Consider the following 21,853-nt stretch of genomic DNA (forward strand, 5'->3'; position numbering starts at 1 on the left):
GAAAGGTTATTCAAGCATCTAGTAGTCAAACAGGAGGAAAGAGATGGGAAACTTCATGAGGGGCCGGGGGTGGGCCCCCTGGTCCAGGCAGCAGGGCTGCTGAAGGACCAGCACAATGCAACTCAGCTCTGGCCAGCACTTACTGTACTTCCAGAGGAGGACGGCAGCAAGGATTGCTCCTGCCAGCAGGGCCACCAGGGTGAAGGTGATGCACAGGGCTTTCTTAGTCTCTGCAGGAGAGGAAGTGAGTACACAACTTAGTCACCTGGTTTCTTAGACTCTCAAATTTCATGCACTACTTTTATGGTATATCTTATCAAGGAATAATAATTTTGTATACACTTAAATGGGGCTTCCCTGATAGCTCAGTTGGTAAAGAATCCGCCTGCAATCCAGGAGACACTGGTTCGATTCCTGGGTTGGGAAGAAGACCCTGGAGAAGGGATAGGCTACCCCCTCCAGTATTCTTGGGTTTCCCTTGTGGCTCAGCTGGTAAAGAATCTGCCGGCAATGCGGGAGACCTGGGTTTGATCCCTGGGATGGGAAGATCCCCTGGAGAAGGGAAAGGCTACCCACCGCAGTATTCTGGCATAAAGAATTCCATGGACTGTATAGCCCATGGGGTCGCAAAGAGTCGGACACGACTGAGAGACTTTCACTTACTTATACACTTAAATATTATTCAGCCATAAAGAGAATGAAATTGGGCCAGCTGTAGTGAGGCAGATGAACCTAGAGCCTATCATACAGAGTGTGAAGTAAGTCAGAAAGAGGAAAACAAATATCATATTTTAAAACATATATATGTAATCTAGAAAAATGGTGCTGATGAAACTATCTGCAAGGCAGGAATAGAGATGCAGACATAGAGAACAGACCTGCGGACACAGTGGGGGAAGGGAGGGTGGGACGAACGGAGAGAGCAGCATGGACATATACGCACCAGCATGAGTGAAACAGCTGGTGGGGAGCTGCTGCCGAGCACAAGGAGCTCAGCTCGGTGCCCTGCGATGACCTAGAGGGGTGGGATGCGGGGCTTGGTGAGAGTGAGGGCCACGAGGGAGGGGACATATGTCTACTTGTGGCTGATTCTCATTGTCGTACGGCGGAAACTAACACAACATTGTAAAGCAATTATATTTCCATTTTTAAAAAGTGACTTTTCTCTTTAGGAACATATCCTGTGAGGCCTTATTTCTTCCATAGAGTTGAACTAAAGTTAACTTTTTGGAGAACCAAAGCAGGCAGCTGTGATATAAAGCAAACATACATTGAAGTTAAGCTCTTAAAAAAGTAAGATAGTCTTTTGGTCTTAAGACAGTCCAAAAAATGATGAATGTAAAAAATTGGTTGAATAAAGGAAATATTCCTTGCTCCAGTAATTACAAGCATAAGCAAAATAATAATAACACTCCCCAAACTGTCATCTCCAGGGACGTCCCTGGCTGTCCAATGGTTAAGACTCCAAGCTTCCAATGCAGGGGGCCCAGGTTTGACCCCTGGTTGGGGAGCTAAGGTCCTGCAAGCCACAAAGCACAGCCATTCTCTCATCTCCGTGTCAGTGGTACTCAAAGCAGAGAGAAAAAAGCCTCTTCCTCAAGGCAGTTTAGGGAATGGATGGGCCAGAGTCACGCTGACTCACTGACTCACAGTCACCGGCCTCATGTGGCTATTTTCACTTTAATTAATTCTCATGTTGCTGCTGCTGCTGCTGCTAAGTCGCTTCAGTCGTGTCTGACTCTGTGCGACCCCATAGACGGCAGCCCACCAGGCTCCCCCGTCCCTTTAAATAATATTAAATCATTCTGTAAATTCAACTGCTCGATAGTCCCACATGGCCAGTGGCTGCTGCGCTGGACAGTGAAAAGGAAGGATGATCTATCACTGTGGGAGTATCTACAGAGCTAGGGTTGCCCCTCAGGTCTGAGGACAGGAGCTCTGGGCTCACATTTCAGCTAAGAAGACAAGCTGTAGGACAAGGTCACCAGTGTTCTCTGCTGCTGCTGCTGCTGCCAAATCACTGCAGTCGTGTCCGACTCTGTACGACCCCATAGACGACAGCCCACCAGGCTCCCCCATCCCTGGGATTCTCCAGGCAAGAACACTGGAGGGGGTTGCCATTTCCTTCTCCAATGCATGAAAGTGAAAAGTGAAAGTGAAGTCGCTCAGTCGTGTCCGACTCTTAGCGACCCCATGGACTGTAGCCCACCAGCCTCCTCCATCCATGGGAGTTTCCAGGCAAGAGGACTGGAGTGGGGTGCCATTTTGAAACAAACTGACACGCGGCTATTGGTCAGAGCGTAAGCCACAAGTCGTGCCGAGCTTCAGAGTAAGACGTTCCTGTTCAGAGAGCACCCCAAGGCCGGTGCTTCCCTCGGGAGATGGGCGGACAGGCAGAGGAGAGGAGAGCCAGGGCGAAGGCTCTTATACAACCTACTACTCCTTAGCTCCTACAGGAGGACACTGGGCGGCAGAGGTGGAGCTCATGGGGAGGCCCTGTACCTCACCTGTGCCCATTTTTCCTTCCAGAAGTCCACCAGACCAAGAAATCCAGTTTCTAGAGTCAACTGAACCACTGGATCTGGGCATGAACCCTCACCCCTCATTTTGTTACCACATTCTGTAAATTCCACAGTCTATGCTCAAACCGGCTTAGGAATCACCTGGGGAGCCTGTTACCCAGAGATTCTGACTCAGCTAGGGGAAAGGAGGTGAGTCTCAGACCTACAGGCTCCTAGGTGAGGTCACCTGCTGGTCTGAAGAGTGCCATGTGACACCAGCCACGTCTTAACAGGGCTTGGTTCATGGTGAATGCGTCTGGCAGCAGGCAAGGTGGGGTCACCAAGGAGGCTCAGGGGAAATTCCAAATGGTCAATTTGATCCATCAGTAAAGGGTGATTTCTTCCTTTGGGTGACTTCCCTGTGTGTCATAGTATCCAAGATAAGATACCATGCCTGGTGAGTAGAAGGATGTTAAACCAGGTGTCCTGAACCTTTCGTTGAGACAGTGTCCTGAGCTAGGCATCCTGAACGTCTCCTGGACAGGGTGGCAACCTGCCCGGCTTTCGCTAGGAGTGTGGGCATCGGGGGCCCCAGATCTCACTGCTGATGGACAGCTATTTCGGGATCAATGTCTGGTCGATCAGGCTGGACTGGGTGCTGGTTTGCAATTGTACCTCTTTGGGTGTAGGTACAACTGACTAATCATTTGCTGTTATTATTGTTGTTCAGTCCCTAAGTCATGTCTGATTCTTTGCAATTCCATGGACTGCAGCATGCCAGCTTTCTCAGTCCCTCACTATCTTCTGGAGTTTGCTCAGACTCATGTTCATTGAGTTGGTGATGCTATCTAACCACCTCATCCTCTGCCACCCTCTTCTCCCGCCTTCAATCTTTCCCAGCATCAGGGTCTTTTCCAATGAGTCAGCACTTCGCATCAGGTGGCCCAAGTATGGGAGCTTCAGCTTCAGCATCAGTCCTCCCAATGAATATTCCGGGTTGAATTCCTCTCGGATTGACTGGTGTGATCTCCTTGAAGTACAAGGGACTCTCAAGAGTCTTCTCCAGCACAATTTGAAAGAATCAATTCTTTGGGGCTCAGCCTTCTTTGTGGCCCAACTCTCACATCTGTACACGAGTACTGGAAAACCATGTGTGTGTGTTAGTCGCTCAGCCATGTCCAGCTCTTTGTGACCCCATGGACTGTAACCCTCCAGGCTCCACTGTCCAGGGGATTCTCCAGGCAAGAGTACTGGAGTGGGTTGCCATTTCCTTCTCCAAGGGATCTTTCCAACCCAGAGATTGAACCTGGGTCTCCCACATTACAGGCAGATTTTTTAGCGTCTGAGCCACCAGGGAAGCTTCTGACCATATGGACCTCTGTCAGCAAAGTGATGTCTCTGCTTTTTAATACACTGTCTAGGCTTGTCATAGCTTTCCTTCTAAGGAGCAAGCATCTTCTAATTCATGGCTGTAGTCACCATCCGAGGTGATTTTGGAACCCAAGAAAATAAAATCTTGTCACTCCTTCCACTTTTTTTCCCTTTTATCCACCATAAAGTAATGGGACCAGATGCCATGTCTTAGTTTTTTTAATGTTGAGCTTCAAGCCGGCTTTTTCACTCTCCTCTTACCTTCATTGTTATCAATTGTTGATGTAGCCCTTCTGTGACCAGTGTCAACTATTTGCCTCACAAGATTGTTGACCTTCAAGCCTCCAAAACCCAAATGCTAACACATGTATTAAGGTTCAATGTGAAAGATCTGGAGAGCCAGGAAGATAAAACAAACAGAGCCAGGAAGATAAAAAGTCCCTTGTACTCTCGCTGAGGATCTATTGACTTTGTGCTTTTTAAGTCACTTGCAAAATACTGTCAGGCTCTGACTGGCTACGTACTGCTGCATGACTCCAACTCTACACTCTAAAAGAGACAAAATTATGGAGACAAATCAGTGGTTGCCAAGAGTTAGGGAAGGATGAGCTAAGACCATGAGGGGCTAAGACCAGCGGTCCTCAGCCTGGGTACCGCTGACATCTTGGCTGGGCCATCCTCGGTGGTGGTCATTCTGTGCACTGGAGGATGTTCAGCATCATCACTGGCGCCTCCCGAGCAGATGCTGGTAGCAATCCCACCCCAGTTATAGCAACCAAAACTGTCTCCGGACATCGCCAAATGCCCCTGAGGGTCAAAATCACTCCGTTAGGAGCCACCGGTTTCAATCTAACAGCCACTACCAGAAAGACATCAGTGCAGAGACAAGTAATTTCTTTAACCAAGACGAACTGATGGAGAGAAAGAAAATCACACAGGAAAGGAGTAGAAGTAATTAAGGAGAAGGCATCACAAAGGGGTAGAAAACACAGGAATGGAAGAGAGTAGCGGTGGGGAGAAGGAAGGATGTGAAGAGCCATCTGTGAAGCATGAGGGAGACAAAGGAAAGGACAGAGAGAGAAATACAAGAAGGACGGCAGTTGTGAAGAGCTAGGGAGGTCTAGGGAGGTCTGCAGAGAAGGCAATGGCACCCCACTCCAGTACTTTTGCATAGAAAATCCCATGGACGGAGGAGCCCGGTGGGCTGCAGTCCATGGGGTCGCTAGAGTCGGACACGACTGAGCAACTTCACTTTCACTTTTCAGTTTCATGCATTGGGGAAGGAAATGGCAACCCACTCCAGTGTTCTTGCCTGGAGAATCCCAGGGACGGGGGAGCCTGGTGGGCTGCCGTCTCTGGGGTCGCACAGAGTCAGACACGAGTGAAGTGACTTAGCAGCAGCAGCAGCAGCGGCAGGGAGGTCTGAGGAGAGGAATCTTCAAAGGGTACAGATATTACCTGATGCCACTGTTTATGGTGTGTTGTTGGCACATGGAAATTCACCCTGTCATAGATCTTTAACTGTGTGAGTTGTGTGTGAGGGTATGTGTATCTCACAAAATAAAATAAAAATGTTATCAATGAAAATGTTCCTTGGGCCAGCCCCTGTACTAGCTCTGTGCTCATATAAGTAACTGGCTGTACTCGTTCTGCCTGGGCAGTGCTTACCACATCAACTTGCCTGTGTTACAAGTTAGGGGAGGGGGCACAAAGGGAAGGGATCTGGAGGGAAAGAAGATAAAATGAAATGTAAGGAGAGCAGACAAGGACTTCCCTGGTGGTCCAGAGGTTAAGACTCCGTGCTTCCAATGCCAGGGGCACAGGTTCAATCTCTGGTCGAAGAACTAAGATCCTGCATGCAGCATAATGGGGCCAAAATGATTAACTAATTAATTAAAAGTTTGAACTATTAAAAAATAAAGCAGACAAATGAGACGACATGAAAGACATGGAGTTAAGGCGGTGGGCAGAAGACACACCACCTGCAGTCCCTCATCCTCTCCATGACCCGCTCAGGTCTGCCTACAAGACCCTTCAAGCCATGAGAAAATGTTGCAGATGCTTCTGGGTGACAACCCCACCAGCCACTTCCTTCACTGAATACACAATACTCATCAAGCACCTTGACCGTGACTTGTCGCAACCAGGAAATGGGTATGTAGAGAAAGGTTGTTTCTTCCTGTACCGGGGGCTTGCCATCTACTCAAGATGATATAGTGGTAAACCACGCAGACAAGAAGCAGTTCAAAGAGGCTGGGCTGGAAAGACCACCCTGGGTGGTACAGGCCAAGCTGGTACACGTTAGTGGGAGATGAAGGTCTTAGCAGCTGTGTATGTGTGCTGTGTGCTCAGTCATGTCCGACTCTTTGTGACCCCATGGGCTGCAGCCCGCCAGGCTCCTCTGTCCACGGGATTCTCCAGGCAAGAATACCGGAGTGGGTAGCCATTTCCTCCACCAGGGGATCTTCCCGACCCAGGGATCGAATTCACCACTCTGCCATATCCTGCACTGGCGACCCAGGGATCGAATTCACCACTCTGCCATATCCTGCACTGGCAGGCAGCTTCTCTAACACTAGCACCACCTAGCTAACAGGCTAGCAAAGGCCCCTGGGAGGTGAGAACCAGGGTCCACGACTTTGACACAGAGACAGAGGCATGCGCACCAGCCCTGCAGACAGAGGAGAGCCGGCACCGAGCTGGTGGGGGCAGAGGGCACCCTGGAGAAGGCAAACCCCAAACTCGGCTCCATTAGAGAAAATACAAGCAAAAAGGGCCCTACTTGAGGTGCATGCTGTCCTGGACGGAGGTTTGGGCTGCCTGTAGATGACAGGTGTCGAGGCGTGCGTCTGAACCCTTGGGGTGTACTGGGGCACCACGGGCGGGTAGTACTGAGCGGGGTGCACCTCGTAAGCAGGGGGAGCCGTGGGCAGCTGCTGAGGGTACAAGCTTTCCGGCTGGTATCCATGGTTCTCATAGTAAGGCCCGACACCTGGTGATGATCCCTAAACGATTAAAAAGAAGATGAATGATACAAAGCTGTAATTATTCCAAAGCTTAAAGAAACATTCCATGCTGCTGCTGCTGCTGCTAAGTCGCTTCAGTCATGTCCGACTCTGTGCAACCCCATAGACGGCAGCCCAACAGGTTCCCCCTTCCCTGGGATTCTCCAGGCAAGAATACTGGAGTCGGTTGCCATTTCCTTCTCCAATGCATGAAAGTGAAAAGTGAAAGTGAAGTCGCTCAGTTGTGTCCAACTCAGCACTCAGTCAATTCATGGGTTCAGCACTGCAGATTCCTATGTGAAAGTGAAGCTCTTAGTGACTCAGTCATGTCTGACTCTTCGAAACCCCATGGACTGTAGCCCATGGACTGATATTCATGGAGTTTTCCAGGTAAGAATACTGGAGTGGGTAGCCAATCCCTTCTCCAGGGGATCTTCCTGACCCAGGGATCGAATCAGAGTCTCCTGCTTTGCAGGCAGATTCTTTACCAAAGATACCAGGGCATCTTGAATCATGTCAAACCCTCACCTAGAATGAAAACTCACCAGGGTGTCCAATTAATTGGCAATAGCGTTTGGTTTTGTTTGTTTGCTATTAATTTTTTGAAATAAAGGAAAAATAAATGGCTGACATTGAGATTGCATAACAAACTAAAGAAAAAACATGTGTAGAAGTCTGGGAATGAGCCGGTACCCCAGCCCCGAGGCTGGGGTACCAAGTTATGAACTAGCAATACCAGAATTACAATGAGAATAATAAAAGCTAACATTAGAAAACTTACCAACTTGGGTATCTGTATTCAAGCCTCCTTAAAGCCTGACCATAACCTCCTAAGAGAGAGAAGGCAATGGCAACCCACTCCAGTGTTCTTGCCTGGAGAATCCCAGGGACGGGGGAGCCTGGTGGGCTGCCGTCTATGGGGTTGCACAGAGTCGGACACGACTGAAGTGACTTAGCAGCAGCAGCAGCAACCTCCTAAGATGGTACAGGTGTGATGGGTATACTCAGACAGGAACGTGAGTGACAGAGGTTATGAAATCTACCTGAAGGATTCACAGCTGGGGGCAGCTAGCAGCTCTGCTGCCCCAGGCATCTTTCCATGGCACGAGTGTCTGTGTGGACAGCACATGGACTCTGGCAGCTCCACCTCTGAGTGGTATTTCTGGGGTGCAGTGTACACACACACAGACATAGAAGGGATGCCCAGTCACTGCATCGCACTCTCAGCTCCATCCTTTGGCTGGTTCCTATCTGACTTTCTTTTTAAAATTATTCTCTTTGTACCTAGCGTTGTTTTCTTATCTACTTGCTTAAAATTAAAGTTTTTGATAACAAACAGGAACATTTTTTCATGAAATGGTAACGATCTGGGGGGAAGGTGTATCTGCTATGCCATAAGTTCTTTCCAAGATTTCAGCAATGCTGAGGTTGGCAACATTGATAAAGGTCCAGGGTCTTCCAGTGTTTACAATCACAGAGTTATGATTATTAAAAAAAACAATATTTTCTTTAACAAGAAGTATTGGTTTATGCTTTTTGCCAAAGTATCTGTTGGTGTGTGTGCTAAGCTGCGTCAGTCGTGTCCAACTCTGTGTGACTGTACCCTATCCTCTGTCCATGGGATTCTCCAGGCAAGAATGCTGAAGTGGGTTTGTGTGCCCTCATCCAGGGGATCCTCCCAACCCAGGGATCGAATCTGTGGCTCCTGCATTGCAGGTGGATTCTCTACCCCTGGGCCGCCAGGGAAGCCCATTGAAATCTTAGTGTTCTACCAATTAATTTTTGTGAACACTCTATGTAGAAAGTGGTAAATCTTTTCTATAAAATGTATTTTCTAGCTTGTCATTTGCCTTTTAATTTTGGTTTTACTTGTTTTTCTTTTCTTTTTTTCACTTCTCTCCTCCACTTATGCCTACTTAAAATCTGCCCTTTCCAAATCCCGACCCCCCAAGGCCACTGGGGACCCCAGGACCTTGTGAACTTGCTGTGCCTCAGACCCACTCCTGCCCCCACAGACCACCCACTGGCTAGACCACCCTGGGAGCCACACCTGCCCTCTTATCTAAGCATCCACTTGCAACACTCCTCCCCACTCAGTAATTCCTCCCCTTGTTCCTTGTTGACTGAGAGCTCAGAGAAGACTAGTATTCTGAGCATAGGCGACTTAATGCTGAGAATTTTAAATGAGGCCTCCAGGGCAGCGTGGTTAGAAAACAGTGAGCCAATCTTGAGTTTAATAACTCACCAACGTGCCCCTTCCAGAGTCCGAAGATTGCACCCAAGACCAGAGCAGTAACAGAAAGGGAAAACAGAAGGTAATCTCTCATCTAAATGAGGAAGCCAGAGGCCAAAAAGCAGAAAAGGCATCTGGTCTCCATCTGAAGCATCTGAGAACACGGTGACCTTCCCAGGAAAGGTGGCAGCAGGCACGGCTGTCTAACCCTGTGAGTTCCTGTACCATGGGTTTGGAATTTTAAAAGGATCCAATGGAAACTATCAAATACAGGAATGGGGCAAGCGAAGGTCTGCTTTCCAAATAGAGAGATCTCTGTTGTCAACCACAACTTTTAGTAATCTAAATGTAAGATGATAAGTGAGATGCGATGAGGAAGGTACAGCCAGTCAGTCAGTTCAGTCTCAGTCATGTCCAACTCTTTGTGACTCCATGGACTGCAGCACACCAGGCTTCCCTGTTTATCACCAACTCCTGGAGCTTGCTCAAACTCATGTCAGGGATCGAGTCAGGGATGCCATCCAACCATCTCATCCTCTGTTGTCCCCTTCTCCTCCCGCCTTCAATCTTTCCCAGCATCAGGGTCTCTTCCAATGAGTCAGTTCTTTGCATCAGGTGGCCAAAGTATTAGAGTTTCAGCTTCAGCAACAGTCCTTCCAATGAACATTCAGGACTGATTTCCTTTAGGATTGCATGGTTGGATCTCCTTGCAGTCCAAGGGACTCTCAAGAGTCTTCTCCAACACCACAGCTCAAAAACATCAATTCTTCAGTCTTCAGCTTTCTTTATAGTCCAAGTCTCATATATATACATGCGAAGGCAAAGTAATGTCTCTGCTTTTTAATATGCTGTCTCCAGTGTTCTTGCCTGGAGAATCCCAGGGATGGGGGAGCCTGGTGGGCTGCCGCCTATGGGGTTGCAGAGTTGGACAGGACTGAAGCGACTTAGCAGCAGCAGCAGGTTGGTCATAACTTTTCTTCCAAGGAGCAAGCATCTTTTAATTTCATGGCTGCATTCACCATCTGCAGTGATTTTGGAGCCCAAGAAAACAAAGTCTGTCACTATTTCCACTGTTTCCCCATCTATTTGCCATGAAGTGATGGGACCAGATGCCATGATCTTTGTTTTTTGAATGTTGAGTTTTAAGCCAGCTTTTTCACTCTCTTCTTTCACTTTCATTAAGAGGCTCAAATGTAATGTACATTTGTATCCAAAGTGTGGGGAGGGGGCGGGGGGTGTTTCAGGAGGGGGTGGCCAGCCCTTTGCTTCAGCCACGGCCTCTCCCAGACTACCAGTAAGCGAGGCTACACTGTGCTCTGCTGGCCACTGGTATCACGGGCACTCTCTTTTAACTGGGAAAGAATCTTCCTGCAATGTGGGAGATCCGTGTTCAATCCCTGGGTGAGAAAGATCCCCTAGAAAAGGAAATGGCAACCCACTCCAGTATTCTTGCCTGGAGAAACCAAAGGACAGAGGAACCTGGTGGGCCACACACAGTCCATGGGGTCACAAAGAATCAGACATGATTGGGCGACTAACACACACACACACACAACTCCCTCTCACCACCATCCTGCCTCTGTCCCCACATCTCACCCCTGCCCCCTGCTCCAACCTGATCAAAGCAGGAAGAACCTCATCACCCACACACCCCCTGCAACTGCACAACTGCCACGCGGCTCCCCCCGCCCCACTCCTGCTCACCCTTGAGCCCCGGAATGCCTTCACAGCATCCCAGGGGGCGCAGGCATCAAGCAAGCAGCTCTGACAGTGCTGAGCAGTACATGCCGCCACTGGAAAGAGCAGAAGGAACGCAGGACAGGGCAAGGCCAGGGAGGTAATGATTAACCACTTACTGAGTTTAAAGCCATCCTGATGTTATCAGCAGCATCGGGTAAAGGGAGGTATTTGGAACGTTCGAGTTGACCTAGAGGAAAGAACGACAGGACTGTTTTGCTTCTGTGCCGGTGAGTTTGCGGGAGATGAAACGGGAAAGAACCAGAGGAGGTTCTGGGTGACAGTCAGCTCTCGCCACAACCACAGCAGTTCTGCCTGCTCACCTTGACCTTCAGCTCATCACCTGCACCCACAGCTGCCCATCCTGAAGGAGCTGGGGACCTGCTCGCTTGTAACTTACATTCAGGGCCTGCCTCACTCACCCTGCTCCCACTGAGAGGCCCAGACTTCCGCAACATTGCCTCCACCAAAATGAGAATCCAGTGAAAATGAAACAGGTATGGGGAATTTTCTGCCCTCAGGTTCGGCGGAAGTGATGCAGGGCAAAGCCCTGGGTCACTTCCTGACAGTGCCATGTCTCGTGGTGCCCTTGGGTGAGTGACCTCTCTGGATGTCGGGCAGAAGCGAACGCAGCCACCACACTGGCTTGTTTGCATAAGGATTTAACTTGAGAGTGCAGGCAGATACCTCACGTGCCCCCGCAGTGGCAGATGTGATGAGATATTGTGGCTCTTCCCTACAGAGCATCCTCGGGGAGAAGGAAGCAGCAGTCCACTCCCCCCCGCTCCCAAGTGGTCTAGAGCTTAGACCCAGATGGAGGCCACACCTGACCTTTCAAATAAGCCATCAGGGGCTTTTCTGGTGGTGCAGTGGCTAAGACTCTGTACTCCCAATGCAGGAAGCCCAGGTTGGATCCCTGGTCAGGGTACTAGACCCCACATTCCGCAACTAAAGATCCTGTATGCTGCAACCAAGACTCAGTGCAGCCAAATAAATAAATAAAATAGTTTAAAAAAAAAAAAGTCATATGAAGTGAGAGGGAAGTTCAAGAGGGAGGAGACATATGTATACGTATGGCTGATTCATGTTGATGTTTGGCAGAAACCAACACGATATTATAAAGCAATTATCCTTCAATTAAAAATAAATAAATTTTAAAAAGCAGAAAAAAAAACATAACACACACACATACAAATAAGCCACATGGAGTTGCTGCAACCTTAATCAACACAAATGTGTAAAAATTCTACAAAACACATTTAAACTCACTTGATACTCCACTTACTATTCTCAAATCCAGAAAAGAAGGAAATTCAGGACTAACCATTTGAGTGGTTTCTAAGCTTATCAGTCCAAGAGACTTTTCAAGCAAGAATACTGGAGTGGGTTGCCATTTTCTCTTCCGGGGGATCTTCCCGGCCCAGAGATTGAACCCACCATCTTCTGTGTCTCCTACGTTGGCAGGCGGATTCTTTAGCACTGAGCCACCTGGAAGTCCTATACAATATACTTATCAATATATAAGGAAATTGGTCACGAAAAATAAAGCCCTTGGTCACTTTGTTTGCAGACGTTTTTGAACAGTGGTGTCTAGGAAGACCATCAACATAAAAAGCTTTATAGTAAAGGCCCATCTGATGTCACTCTTCCCATCATAAGCAAATAATGGCTTTTGTCCACCACTCCTGGAAGCCTTGAATTGATCAAACAGTAACTCCAAGAAACAGCCTTCACAACCACCCATCCACAGGACCTGTCCCGGGTGAGAAAGCTCTGGGCTTCAAAGCTGGCAGATCTGGTCAGAGCATCTTTCATCCATAAAGGGCCTGGTGCGCAGCCGATGAGGGCAGCACGGCAGGGTGGTTGAGCCCATGACTCCTGGGACCAGACTCTGGATCCAAACCAAACTCACTCACACTAGCCATGACCTGGGGGCAAGTCTAATAATGCTTCCAGGCCTCGGTTGCCTTGTCTGTAAAACAGGGAAATGGTTTAACGAATCATTAGGGTTGGTTTGCCTAAGTCACTGCTTTTTAAAAGTGGTTTCACTGTACATAATATAGAAGTTATCTAAGACATACTAGAAGCATCTTTCAGAAGAATGTAGTTTGGAATTTACTTAGTATAAGAGGTTTTTTCGCAGTGTAACAAACATTGTGTTTACAAACCTGTTTAAAAAAAAAAGGAGGGGGAGGGGATAACAGTGGCACCCAATACAGGGTTGAAAAAGAAATAAAAGGAATCCAAATGGGCAAAGAAGAAGTGAAACTGTCACTGTTTGCAAATGGCATGATTCTTACTATACATAGAAAACCCTAAAGATGCCACCAGAAAACTACTAGAACTACTCGATGAATTCAGCAAAGTCGCAGGATACAAAATTAATACACAGAAATCTCTTGCAGTCTGACACACTAACAATGAAAGATCAGAAAGAGAAATTAAGGAAACAATCCCATTTACCGTTGCAACAAAAAGAATAAAATACCTAAGGAATAAACCTACCTAAGGAGGCAAATTGTGGAAAATTCTTAAACAGATGGGGATACCAGACCACTCTACCAGCCTCCTGTGAAACCTGTATGCAGGTCAAGAAGCAACAGTTAGAACCAGACACGGAACAACAAACTGGTTCAAAATTGGGAAAGGAGTACATCAAGGCTGTACATACAGAGCCAACTCTGTAGCCCACCAGGGTCCCCTGTCCATGAAATTTTCCATGCAAGACTACTGGAGAGGGTTGCCATTTCTACTCCAGGGAATCTTCCTGACCCAGGGATCGGACCTATATTTCTTGAGTCTCCTGCATTGACAGGATTCTTTACCGCTAGCACCACATGGGAAGCTCTTAAAATTGATCATAAAGCTGATAAATGTTGAACAGCCCATAGAGGCAGGATAGGCCTGATTGGCAGTATTTATAGATTCGCAGATCTGCATCTGGAAAGAATGCCCAAGATACCAACAAGAAACCCACCAGCTCTGAAAAATGCACTGGAGCTCCTGCTGGCACTGCCTCTCTGAGTCCCAAGCAAAATTATTATTTGACTCATTACACACTAAAAAAACCTCAAACATTAACTTGGATAAATAAAAATATAAGTAAGGGTGTTTAATCTCGGGAAAACTTGTTGAACAAGTCACAAGAAAGATGTACCAGATCATTCATTTACTTTTCATGTAAAGATAAAATAAAAGAACCAGTTCATTCTGACAGCTTTGAGACTTTTTTTAAGATTAAAAAAAAAAAAGAGTCAACATGGTTCCAGGTATGAGGGAAAAAACCTGACCCATACACAGGAGGAAGAGATCAGCATGTAGAATATACATGATGTTTACATCTTTACGTGGGTGTGATGATCACATATTAATAACCTTTCCCACTTCTGCTCTGTAACGAGAGACGTTCCTGAGACTTGAGAGCAGCACAGAATCCTCTCGTCTAAGCAGGAAAAGCTGGCACCTTCCTCGGATTAGTTTCAGGTGAGTCCTGCCCTGGCCAAGGTTCTCGCCCCTGGTTTCTCTGCCCTCAGTGGCAGGCACTCCCCGGGCCTCTGAGCTATCTCACCAGTTATAGGTTTGGTTGGAGTTTCAGGAAATGAAAATCTGATCTCACTGGCGGCTCTCCCAGTTTAAGAGCCCTCTGAAAGGAGTGATGAATCGGTGCCCGAAATCCACGCTCCCTAGTCATTCAAGATCCCAAACAGTGAGACCAGGAAGCCAGGAGCTCAGGGGCACCAGGGCAGCCATGAGTTGTCCCCTAAAAGCCCAGGACCCAGAAATAACTGCAGCACAATCCTCTCTCACCCAGAGATCCCACAGCCGGCAGATCCTGAGGACCCAGGACACCAAATGCGCCCAGATGGGCTGCCACGGACTCTGGAAGGGAAGATGAGTCGGAGAGCTCCTAACTGTCTGTGTGTGTGTGTGTGTGTGTGTGTGTGTGTTAGTAACTCAGTCATGTCTAACTCTTTGAAACCCCATAGATTGTAGCCTTTCCGGCCCCTCTTCTATGGAATTCTGCAGGGGGGATACTGGAGTAGGTTGCCATTTCCTCCTCTAGGGGATCTTCCTGACCCAGGGATTGAACCCAAATCTCCTGCACTGCAAGCAGATTCTTTACCATCTGAACTACCAGGGAAGCCTAACTCTCGGTGGCCAGAGACAAAGGAAGGAAGAAAGGTCTTCCCTGGGACCTGGATCTGATGGAGACGCACTGCTGTCCAAAAAGACCAGGGGATCACATTCTGTGCAATTAATGTCCAAAACAGGCAATTCCACTCCCATACAAGGTAGCAACTCTCTTTAGCTGGTTTCTGAAACGAACAAGACAATCCAGATGGCAGAGACAATACTGCCTCTCGAATGTTCTCTCCCGTCATCAGAGGACACCCGTGAGTGCTCTTGATTCCAGAAAGCCAGCCTCAGGGAAACACTTTTTCCCAAAGTGACCGAGACTCACATGTGGCGAAGCTCTGCCCTGCTGCTTGCTCCTGGCACGCGTCCACTTCAATGTCGCCCACTTGAGTCACACAGCAGAGCATGACAGTCCCGGGCCACCCTGGGCTCTCCTTTCAGGGGACTGACTCAAGCCTCGAGTCACCTGCCCGGCCACCACTCAACATGACAGTTTTGTGAAATACCACCAGTCTCCCATGACGTGATGAAGGTATTTCTAGACAAGGAGGGTCCCTCCTTACAGTATCTTTTCTCTGGACCTCAGAACACATTTGCTGGAGCTTTATTTTGAAAACTACAAAACCAACGGAAATGAGGTCAGAGAGGTAGAAACCGATGCCCACAGAAGAGTCAGAGGTTTTCCCTATTATGAAGACCCCACTGACTTTCCCTCACACATCATTCATGTGCGTGGCGCCTGCACCCGGCCCTTCTAATGCCTTCCAGACGCCAGTTGTGTGATGAGGTGTGACGGGTGGAAGAAACCCCACCTTCCTGACCTCAGATTCGGCGTGCCTTCTTCAAACTCCTAAGCAAACACCACCAACAGATACTCCCTATCTGAGGGTCCATGACCAATGGAGCCCCTTACGTCTCAGCCACTGCATACAATCACCTTATGTGTGGAGAGATTCACAAAATGCACCGTGAGAGGGAAGTTAACAGAGACAGTGGTGGATTGAATGAACGGTTCAACGTAAACAAATATAAGACTATCAGAGAAATGGCACACACAGTGACTGACGCAAGAATGAGAAAGACAGAGGGAGGGAGAGAGCCGCTCAGGAGAGGCACTGCCTGCATCATCCAAGTTTCTTTTCCTATGAATGCCTCATTGTCCAAAGGAGATCGCAAACTTTTTAGGGCAGGAATTGAATCTGGTCCTTTTTTCTTCAGTCTAGTTTTGTACCATACACAGAAAGTGGTCCAATTTTTTTTTTTTTTTTTTTTTGCATCCCACCAAAGGCCAAATGAGTAAGATGAAATTTAAGACAGAGAGAGCCAGAAAGCCTGCAGCTGGACAAAGCAGACGCCAAATTGAGGATGTGAGTGACCTCACAGGTCCAGGTGCACAGAGCTGACCAAATGCCAGCAGGTAGGCTGGAGAGGTGGCCAGTCCCACGATAAAGTACAAAAGCCACTGTCAAAGGTTCGAAGAACTTGCCCGAGTCGATCTGTGAAATGGGCATGCATGCAGGCTATGCATGCTTAGTCACTTCAGTCATGTCCAACTCTTGGCGACCCCATGAACTCTAGCCCGCCAGGCTCCTCTGTCCATGGGATTTCCCAGGCAAGAATACCAGAGTGGGTTGCCATTTCCTTCTCCAGAGGATCTTCCTGACCCAAGGATAGCAGATAAATGGGGTTTTGTCCAGATTAAATGTGTTTGTGGCCTAGCACCATGCCCATCACACGATGAGCCCTCCAGAATAACGTAATGACAGTAGCTAAGGGACTGATGTATGGGAAAAGGACTCAATTTTTTTGTGTGAAGATCCAAAGGAAGAACTCAGGATCAAAAAGGTCAGAAATATCAGGAGGGCAGATTTAACTCAATCCAGGGAAACCAAGTTCCAACAATGAGGAAATTTCAGTATCCACTGCGTTCCCTTGTGAGAAACAGTTCCTCAAACCAAAAAAAAAAAAAAAAGTCTGATCCAACGCTGGAAGGCTGTGTCTACAGCACATTCTAGAACCAAACTGGGCTTTTGCTGAGAGGCCAGACATGATGATCTTTTATTTTTTGTGATCAGAAACACAAATCTATCCCTAGAAAACACAGGCTCCACATGCCTGGTGTTCAGATCGAGTCTCAGATGAGGCCAGGTGCTTGCCCTGCCAGGAGGGCCCTTCTGAAAGCAGGGAGCTTAAAGCGATGCTGACGTGAGGTGACATCCAAACAAGCCACCATAAAAGCCTGGGCTTCATCTCACCTTCCAGATCAGAGCTTCCTAGAAAACATTTCTCTAATGGACGTCCACTAGAAGGCCAACGGAGCTCCCAATGATTCCGTCCACTCTGCCTTTGCAGAAGCTTCCGGACTTAAGTTTTGTTGCTGTTTACTTGCAGCTAGCTGCAAGAATTAATGTGAATTACAGGGCTTCCTTTGTGGCTCAGATGGTAAAGAATCCGACTGCAGTGTGGGAGACCTGGGTTCAATCCTTGGGTTGAGAAGATCCCCTGGAGGAGGGCGTGGCAACCCACTCCAGTATTCTTGCCTGGAGAATCCCCATGGACAAAGGAGTCTGACAGGCTGCAGTCATGGGGTTGCAAAGAGTCGGACACAACTGAGTGACTAAGCACAGCACTTGCTAAGTCATGTCCAACTCCTTGCAACTCCATGAATTGTAGCCCACCAGGCTCCTTTCTCCAGTATGGGTTGCCATTTCCTTCTCCATGCCTTTCAAACATTTCCTGCTTCCTTATCACATTTCTGCACTCTCATCCCTCCTGCACCCCACCCCTACACACAACATAAATGCCTGGAGTTTCCACTCATGGCAAGTCCTTCCCTCCTTCTCCTTGACTGACCTCTAACAAGAGCATAAAGCTCTCCTTTGAGTCACCTGCCCTCTTCAAGATTCACACTGCTCACAGTTCAAGGAGCTGCCCACACGCCCACCAGAAAATCAGGGCCTGCCATTCTCCCTGGACGTCTCTAAGACTGCCCATGACATTTTTCATGCCCCTGGTTCCTCTTCTCTGGACCTCTGTCCAGTGGCTGGGGCAGACCAAGTCCGAGGTCACCTCCCCTTCCTCCTGATCTTGAGTTCTGCCTCTGGGTTGTTCCTTAGACCTGTCTGTGTGATCAGCTGAGCCCTCTGCTACTGCATTTGGGACCAGGCTGGCCATCGGCATGGCAGGGGCAGGGGCACTGGGGGTCCCCTCCCCCACATCCAGGCCCACAGTCCTGAGCGGCTTGCAAGCCAGGTCCCCCAAAATGGCCTATACATAGGGATCCACAACCTCAAGCTAAGAAGGGACTCACCAAGCCTGGCCCAATTCACATCTCAGCACCCAGGTGTGTGACACCTCCCATTCCCTCCCCAGAGGCCCCTTAGCTCATCGTGGGTGTCCCCTAGGGGGTGCCAGGAACAGCAGCAAAGACCGAGCAATTGTGGGAAGCAAGACCACCCAGCAGACCCAGAGCTGAGAGAGCAGCAGAGGGCAGACGAGCCCTGAGTGCCCCCACCCCCACACCAACAGAGCCGGCTTCCCCTCCTTAAGTAAGCAAAGCTGACCAGACACTACTTTGACCCAGTCTCCTTTCCTTTTTCTACTTCCATGCCTAAGGACTGCATAATTCTGGAGGGCTTCGAAAAATAGATTTCCTATTTCCTGTGGGCGGGCCTGGAGGGCCTCCAGGCAAGGTGCAAACAGCTCGGTGGCCCCAGGAAGGCAATTCCCACAACACGGGCCCCAATGCGGCGACCCGGAGGCCACGATCAGGGCTTGGCCGCCTGGACAGCCGGCAACGCCCCCCCGCCCCCGCTCCGGTCCCCTGCGCTTCCAGTGCGGGAAGGAGCGGTCCTGGTCTCTCGGCGCACACTCCATGCCAGAGACAAGGCCGGACACCTGGGCGCCAGAATCTGATGCAGCAACTGAAACCAGGGCAATGACCCCCAGTGGTCACAGAGGCCCCCAGGACTCCTGCCACAGGCCTAGGTGGAAAAGAGTGAGAGGCACCAGCCGGAAGCCCTGGTTTACGCATCCTGGTAGACCCCATGTCCCAGGGTGGGTCGAGTCTCTGCAACAACCATTATAGTGTCCTTCGCGTGTCTAGGCTTCATCGCTTACAAGACATTTGCACCCTCAGCCCCATCACCAGAGATGGACAGCCCTCTGCACTGCCCCATAAAGGGGCAAGCTCTCCTGCCCAGGTCACCCTTGAAGTGGGCACCTTGGAGCCAGTGGGGCAGGGGTGGGAGGGAGGAGGAAGGAAAGAGGCTCTGCTCTTGGATCTTGAGGAAGTCAGCCTGGCCCTAGAGCCACTCCCTTTCCCACGAGGATTCCAGGCCTCACAAAGCTTCCCTGGAGCCATCTGGCCTGCCTGCACCCCCTGGTCTCCCTACAGGTCATGAGATCACCTGGGGCAAGTTATTTCCCCTGTCTGCCGTAGTTGCTCACAACTGAGTTACATGCATCATAAAGAGCCTGGAAGGATGTCCAGTTGGAAGTAAAGGCCACATCCACATGGGCTGTTCCTATGATAACAGGGGTACAACCCAATGTTTTCCTACAATTAACGCAGGAGTCCAGGGTGGAGCAGCCCAGGGTGAGCAGAGGCCAATCAGCAAGCAATTCTGAGCCCTGTAGGCTCCAGACAACTACACAGCCTCGTAGGAAAAAGACTGACCTTGGAGGAGTCAATAAGAAAGGCATTGCTGGGGATCAAACAAACAAACCTCCCAGTCAAGAACAAAGGACTCCTGCTGCTAGCCAGCTCAGGGTTTTAAAAACGGAGAGGGAGGTGTCCATAGCCAATCTCCAGGTGGAGCCCCCACCGCAGCTCCCTGACTCCTGTGGTGTGCGCTTGCTAGTGCTGCCCTGGCCTCTCACATTGACCTCAAGGGTCCAGTAAGGTTGGTCGTGGTGGGGGATGCAGGCAGGCCCACCTCTGGAAAAGCTGTGGAAGGCGGGAGCAAACCTCCACTGCCTCCCTGGGTTCCCCAACCCCTGCACCTCACTCAGCAGCAGCAGCAGCGCCTGCGCCCCCAGGAAGCTGTGTCACGCAAGCCCGGCTCCCACTCCCAGCCCCCACCCTTCTCCAGGGGAGATTGGCTCCGTCTCCACTTCCTGGAGAACCTTCCGAGACCTCCCAGGCTAAGTCAACAACCCTCCCCTCACTTCAGGTTTTCTAAACACCTTGAAGCTCTCCTTAACAGCCTTTGTAATTTTCCATCAGTTGGTTGGCTCTCTACAGCCCGGAGCCCAGGGCGCCTGCTGTGTGCCCCAGTACTACCACGCGGGTCTGAATCCCGCGGGAATCGGGCGGGATTCGCAGACTCGAGGCAGAGCCCTGGGTGACCCCTGCCCGACAGGCAGGTCTCGAGTCGCTCTCTTTTCCCTCCCAAACGATCCACTGGGATTCCACCTGACCGGCCTGCAGCCACCTGAGCGTCCGAAACGGAATTCCGGATTTGGGATCACCGGCGGGGTGGGCCCTTCCCAAAAGCCGGGGAGCACGCCAGGGCAGGCAGCTGCCCGCAACCCGTGCTTCCCCTCTGAGGCCTGAAAGTGCGGAATTTGGGGCCATAAGGCAATTCTTATCGGTGCCCACTGCCAAGCTGGTGCGTTCAGCCGCGGTGCCATGGCCCGGGGTCCTGCCAGATGGCATGCAGTGGACCGAAGCGCCCAGGTGTCCGGCCTTGTCCCTGGCATGGAGTGTGCGCCGAGAGACCAGGACCGCTCCTTCCCGCACTGGAAGCGCAGGGGACCGGAGCGGGGGCGGGGGGCGTTGCCAGCTGTCCAGGCGGCCAAGCCCCGATCGTGGCCTCCGGGTCGCCGCATTGGGGCCCGTGTTGTGGGAATTGCCTTCCTGGGGCCACCGAGCGGTTCGCACCTCGCCTGGAGGCCCTCCAGGCCCGCCCCCGCCGCGCCGGCGTTATCGCTCCCGGCATCTCCGAGAGTTTCCAGTTTCTCCCCACTTTGGGAGGGAACCAAGAAGCAGTTCAGGTAACACTACGAGGCTGCAGAGATTTTCCCGAAACAAAGAAGCGGATGGACAACCCTCCCTCCGTCCTCGTCCCCGAAGGGAAAAAGCGCACCCCTTGTTCCCAACTCGGAGCTAAAGCGGCCAGGGGAGCATGAGCCGATTTCAGCCAAGGGGACCCACTCCGAGGCACCTTTCCGGCTACCAATTGGCTGAGGACCGGCAGAGTAGCCTGCACCAACCCAGTGATGCCAACAGAGCAGCCGGGGGGGCTCTGACTCCCGCACCAAGGCGTCCCAGGCGCTAGGAACACTCCTGACCTCATGCAGGTCGCTTTGCACTGCTCAGCCCCGTGCGTCCAGACGGCGGGAGGACGGAACTACCGGGCCGGAGCTGCTCACACCTGGCTTCACCTCCCGCTACTCCCACCCAGCCCGGGCGCCCAGGTCCTCCCTTGCTCCCGGGATCTCCAGCACAGAGAACCCGTCGCGCGAGCCACTTACCTGCTGCCCTCCGGGGCAGCTCCCCTCCCCTCGCCCCTTCTTCCTCTTCCTTCTCCTCTGCCTCCTCTGGAGTTCGCTTCTTCCTCGGCCCGGCTCGGAGTCCCCGATCCTCCCCGGCTCTCGCTTTAATCCTGGGAGGCGGTGTCCGAGCGCCCAGGGCAACACCCCCAAGCGCCGGTCCCGGGTCACCTCGGACAGAGGGAGGGGACGGACCGGAACGGCTGTCCCGGGCGGGGCTGGTCGGGGCGAAGGCGGCGAGAGGAGGAGTTTCCTCCAGGGAAAGCCCAGCACGCGCTCCCGGAGGGACCCAGAGGGAGCTCGGGGGACGCTTCCATCCTCGGCGGGCAGTCTAGGGCGGGGGAGGAGTGCGTCTCCCTCCCGCGTTCCCCGGG

General features: G+C 50.6%; 1 protein-coding gene and 1 long non-coding RNA gene across 3 annotated transcripts in view; one reads left to right on the forward strand and one right to left on the reverse strand.

The window, feature by feature from the left end:
* TMPRSS2 (transmembrane serine protease 2) overlaps positions 1–21,640 on the reverse strand; it is a 45,696-nt gene extending 24,056 nt beyond the window's left edge. The window contains exons 1-4 of one of the 2 annotated variants that reach the window (XM_025292133.3): positions 21,462–21,640; positions 10,967–11,037; positions 6,655–6,877; positions 144–230 (exon numbers count right to left, since the gene is read on the reverse strand). In XM_025292133.3, coding sequence (XP_025147918.3) covers positions 144–230; positions 6,655–6,877; positions 10,967–10,981 — 325 coding nt within the window. In that variant the 5' untranslated portion in view covers positions 10,982–11,037; positions 21,462–21,640. Of the gene's footprint in view, positions 1–143; positions 231–6,654; positions 6,878–10,966; positions 11,038–11,269; positions 11,370–21,461 lie in introns of those variants that run through there. The other variant, XM_025292134.3, reaches the window with a different exon arrangement.
* Positions 10,960–17,502, forward strand: LOC112586791. The gene is made up of 3 exons (XR_003111227.3): positions 10,960–11,077; positions 14,249–14,330; positions 14,659–17,502. It is a non-coding gene; the product is annotated as an uncharacterized LOC112586791 (long non-coding RNA).
* Positions 21,641–21,853: the final 213 nt, after the last annotated feature.

This window comes from Bubalus bubalis, chromosome 1 (genome assembly GCF_019923935.1).
Source record: "Bubalus bubalis isolate 160015118507 breed Murrah chromosome 1, NDDB_SH_1, whole genome shotgun sequence".
Taxonomy (NCBI): Eukaryota; Metazoa; Chordata; class Mammalia; order Artiodactyla; family Bovidae; genus Bubalus; species Bubalus bubalis.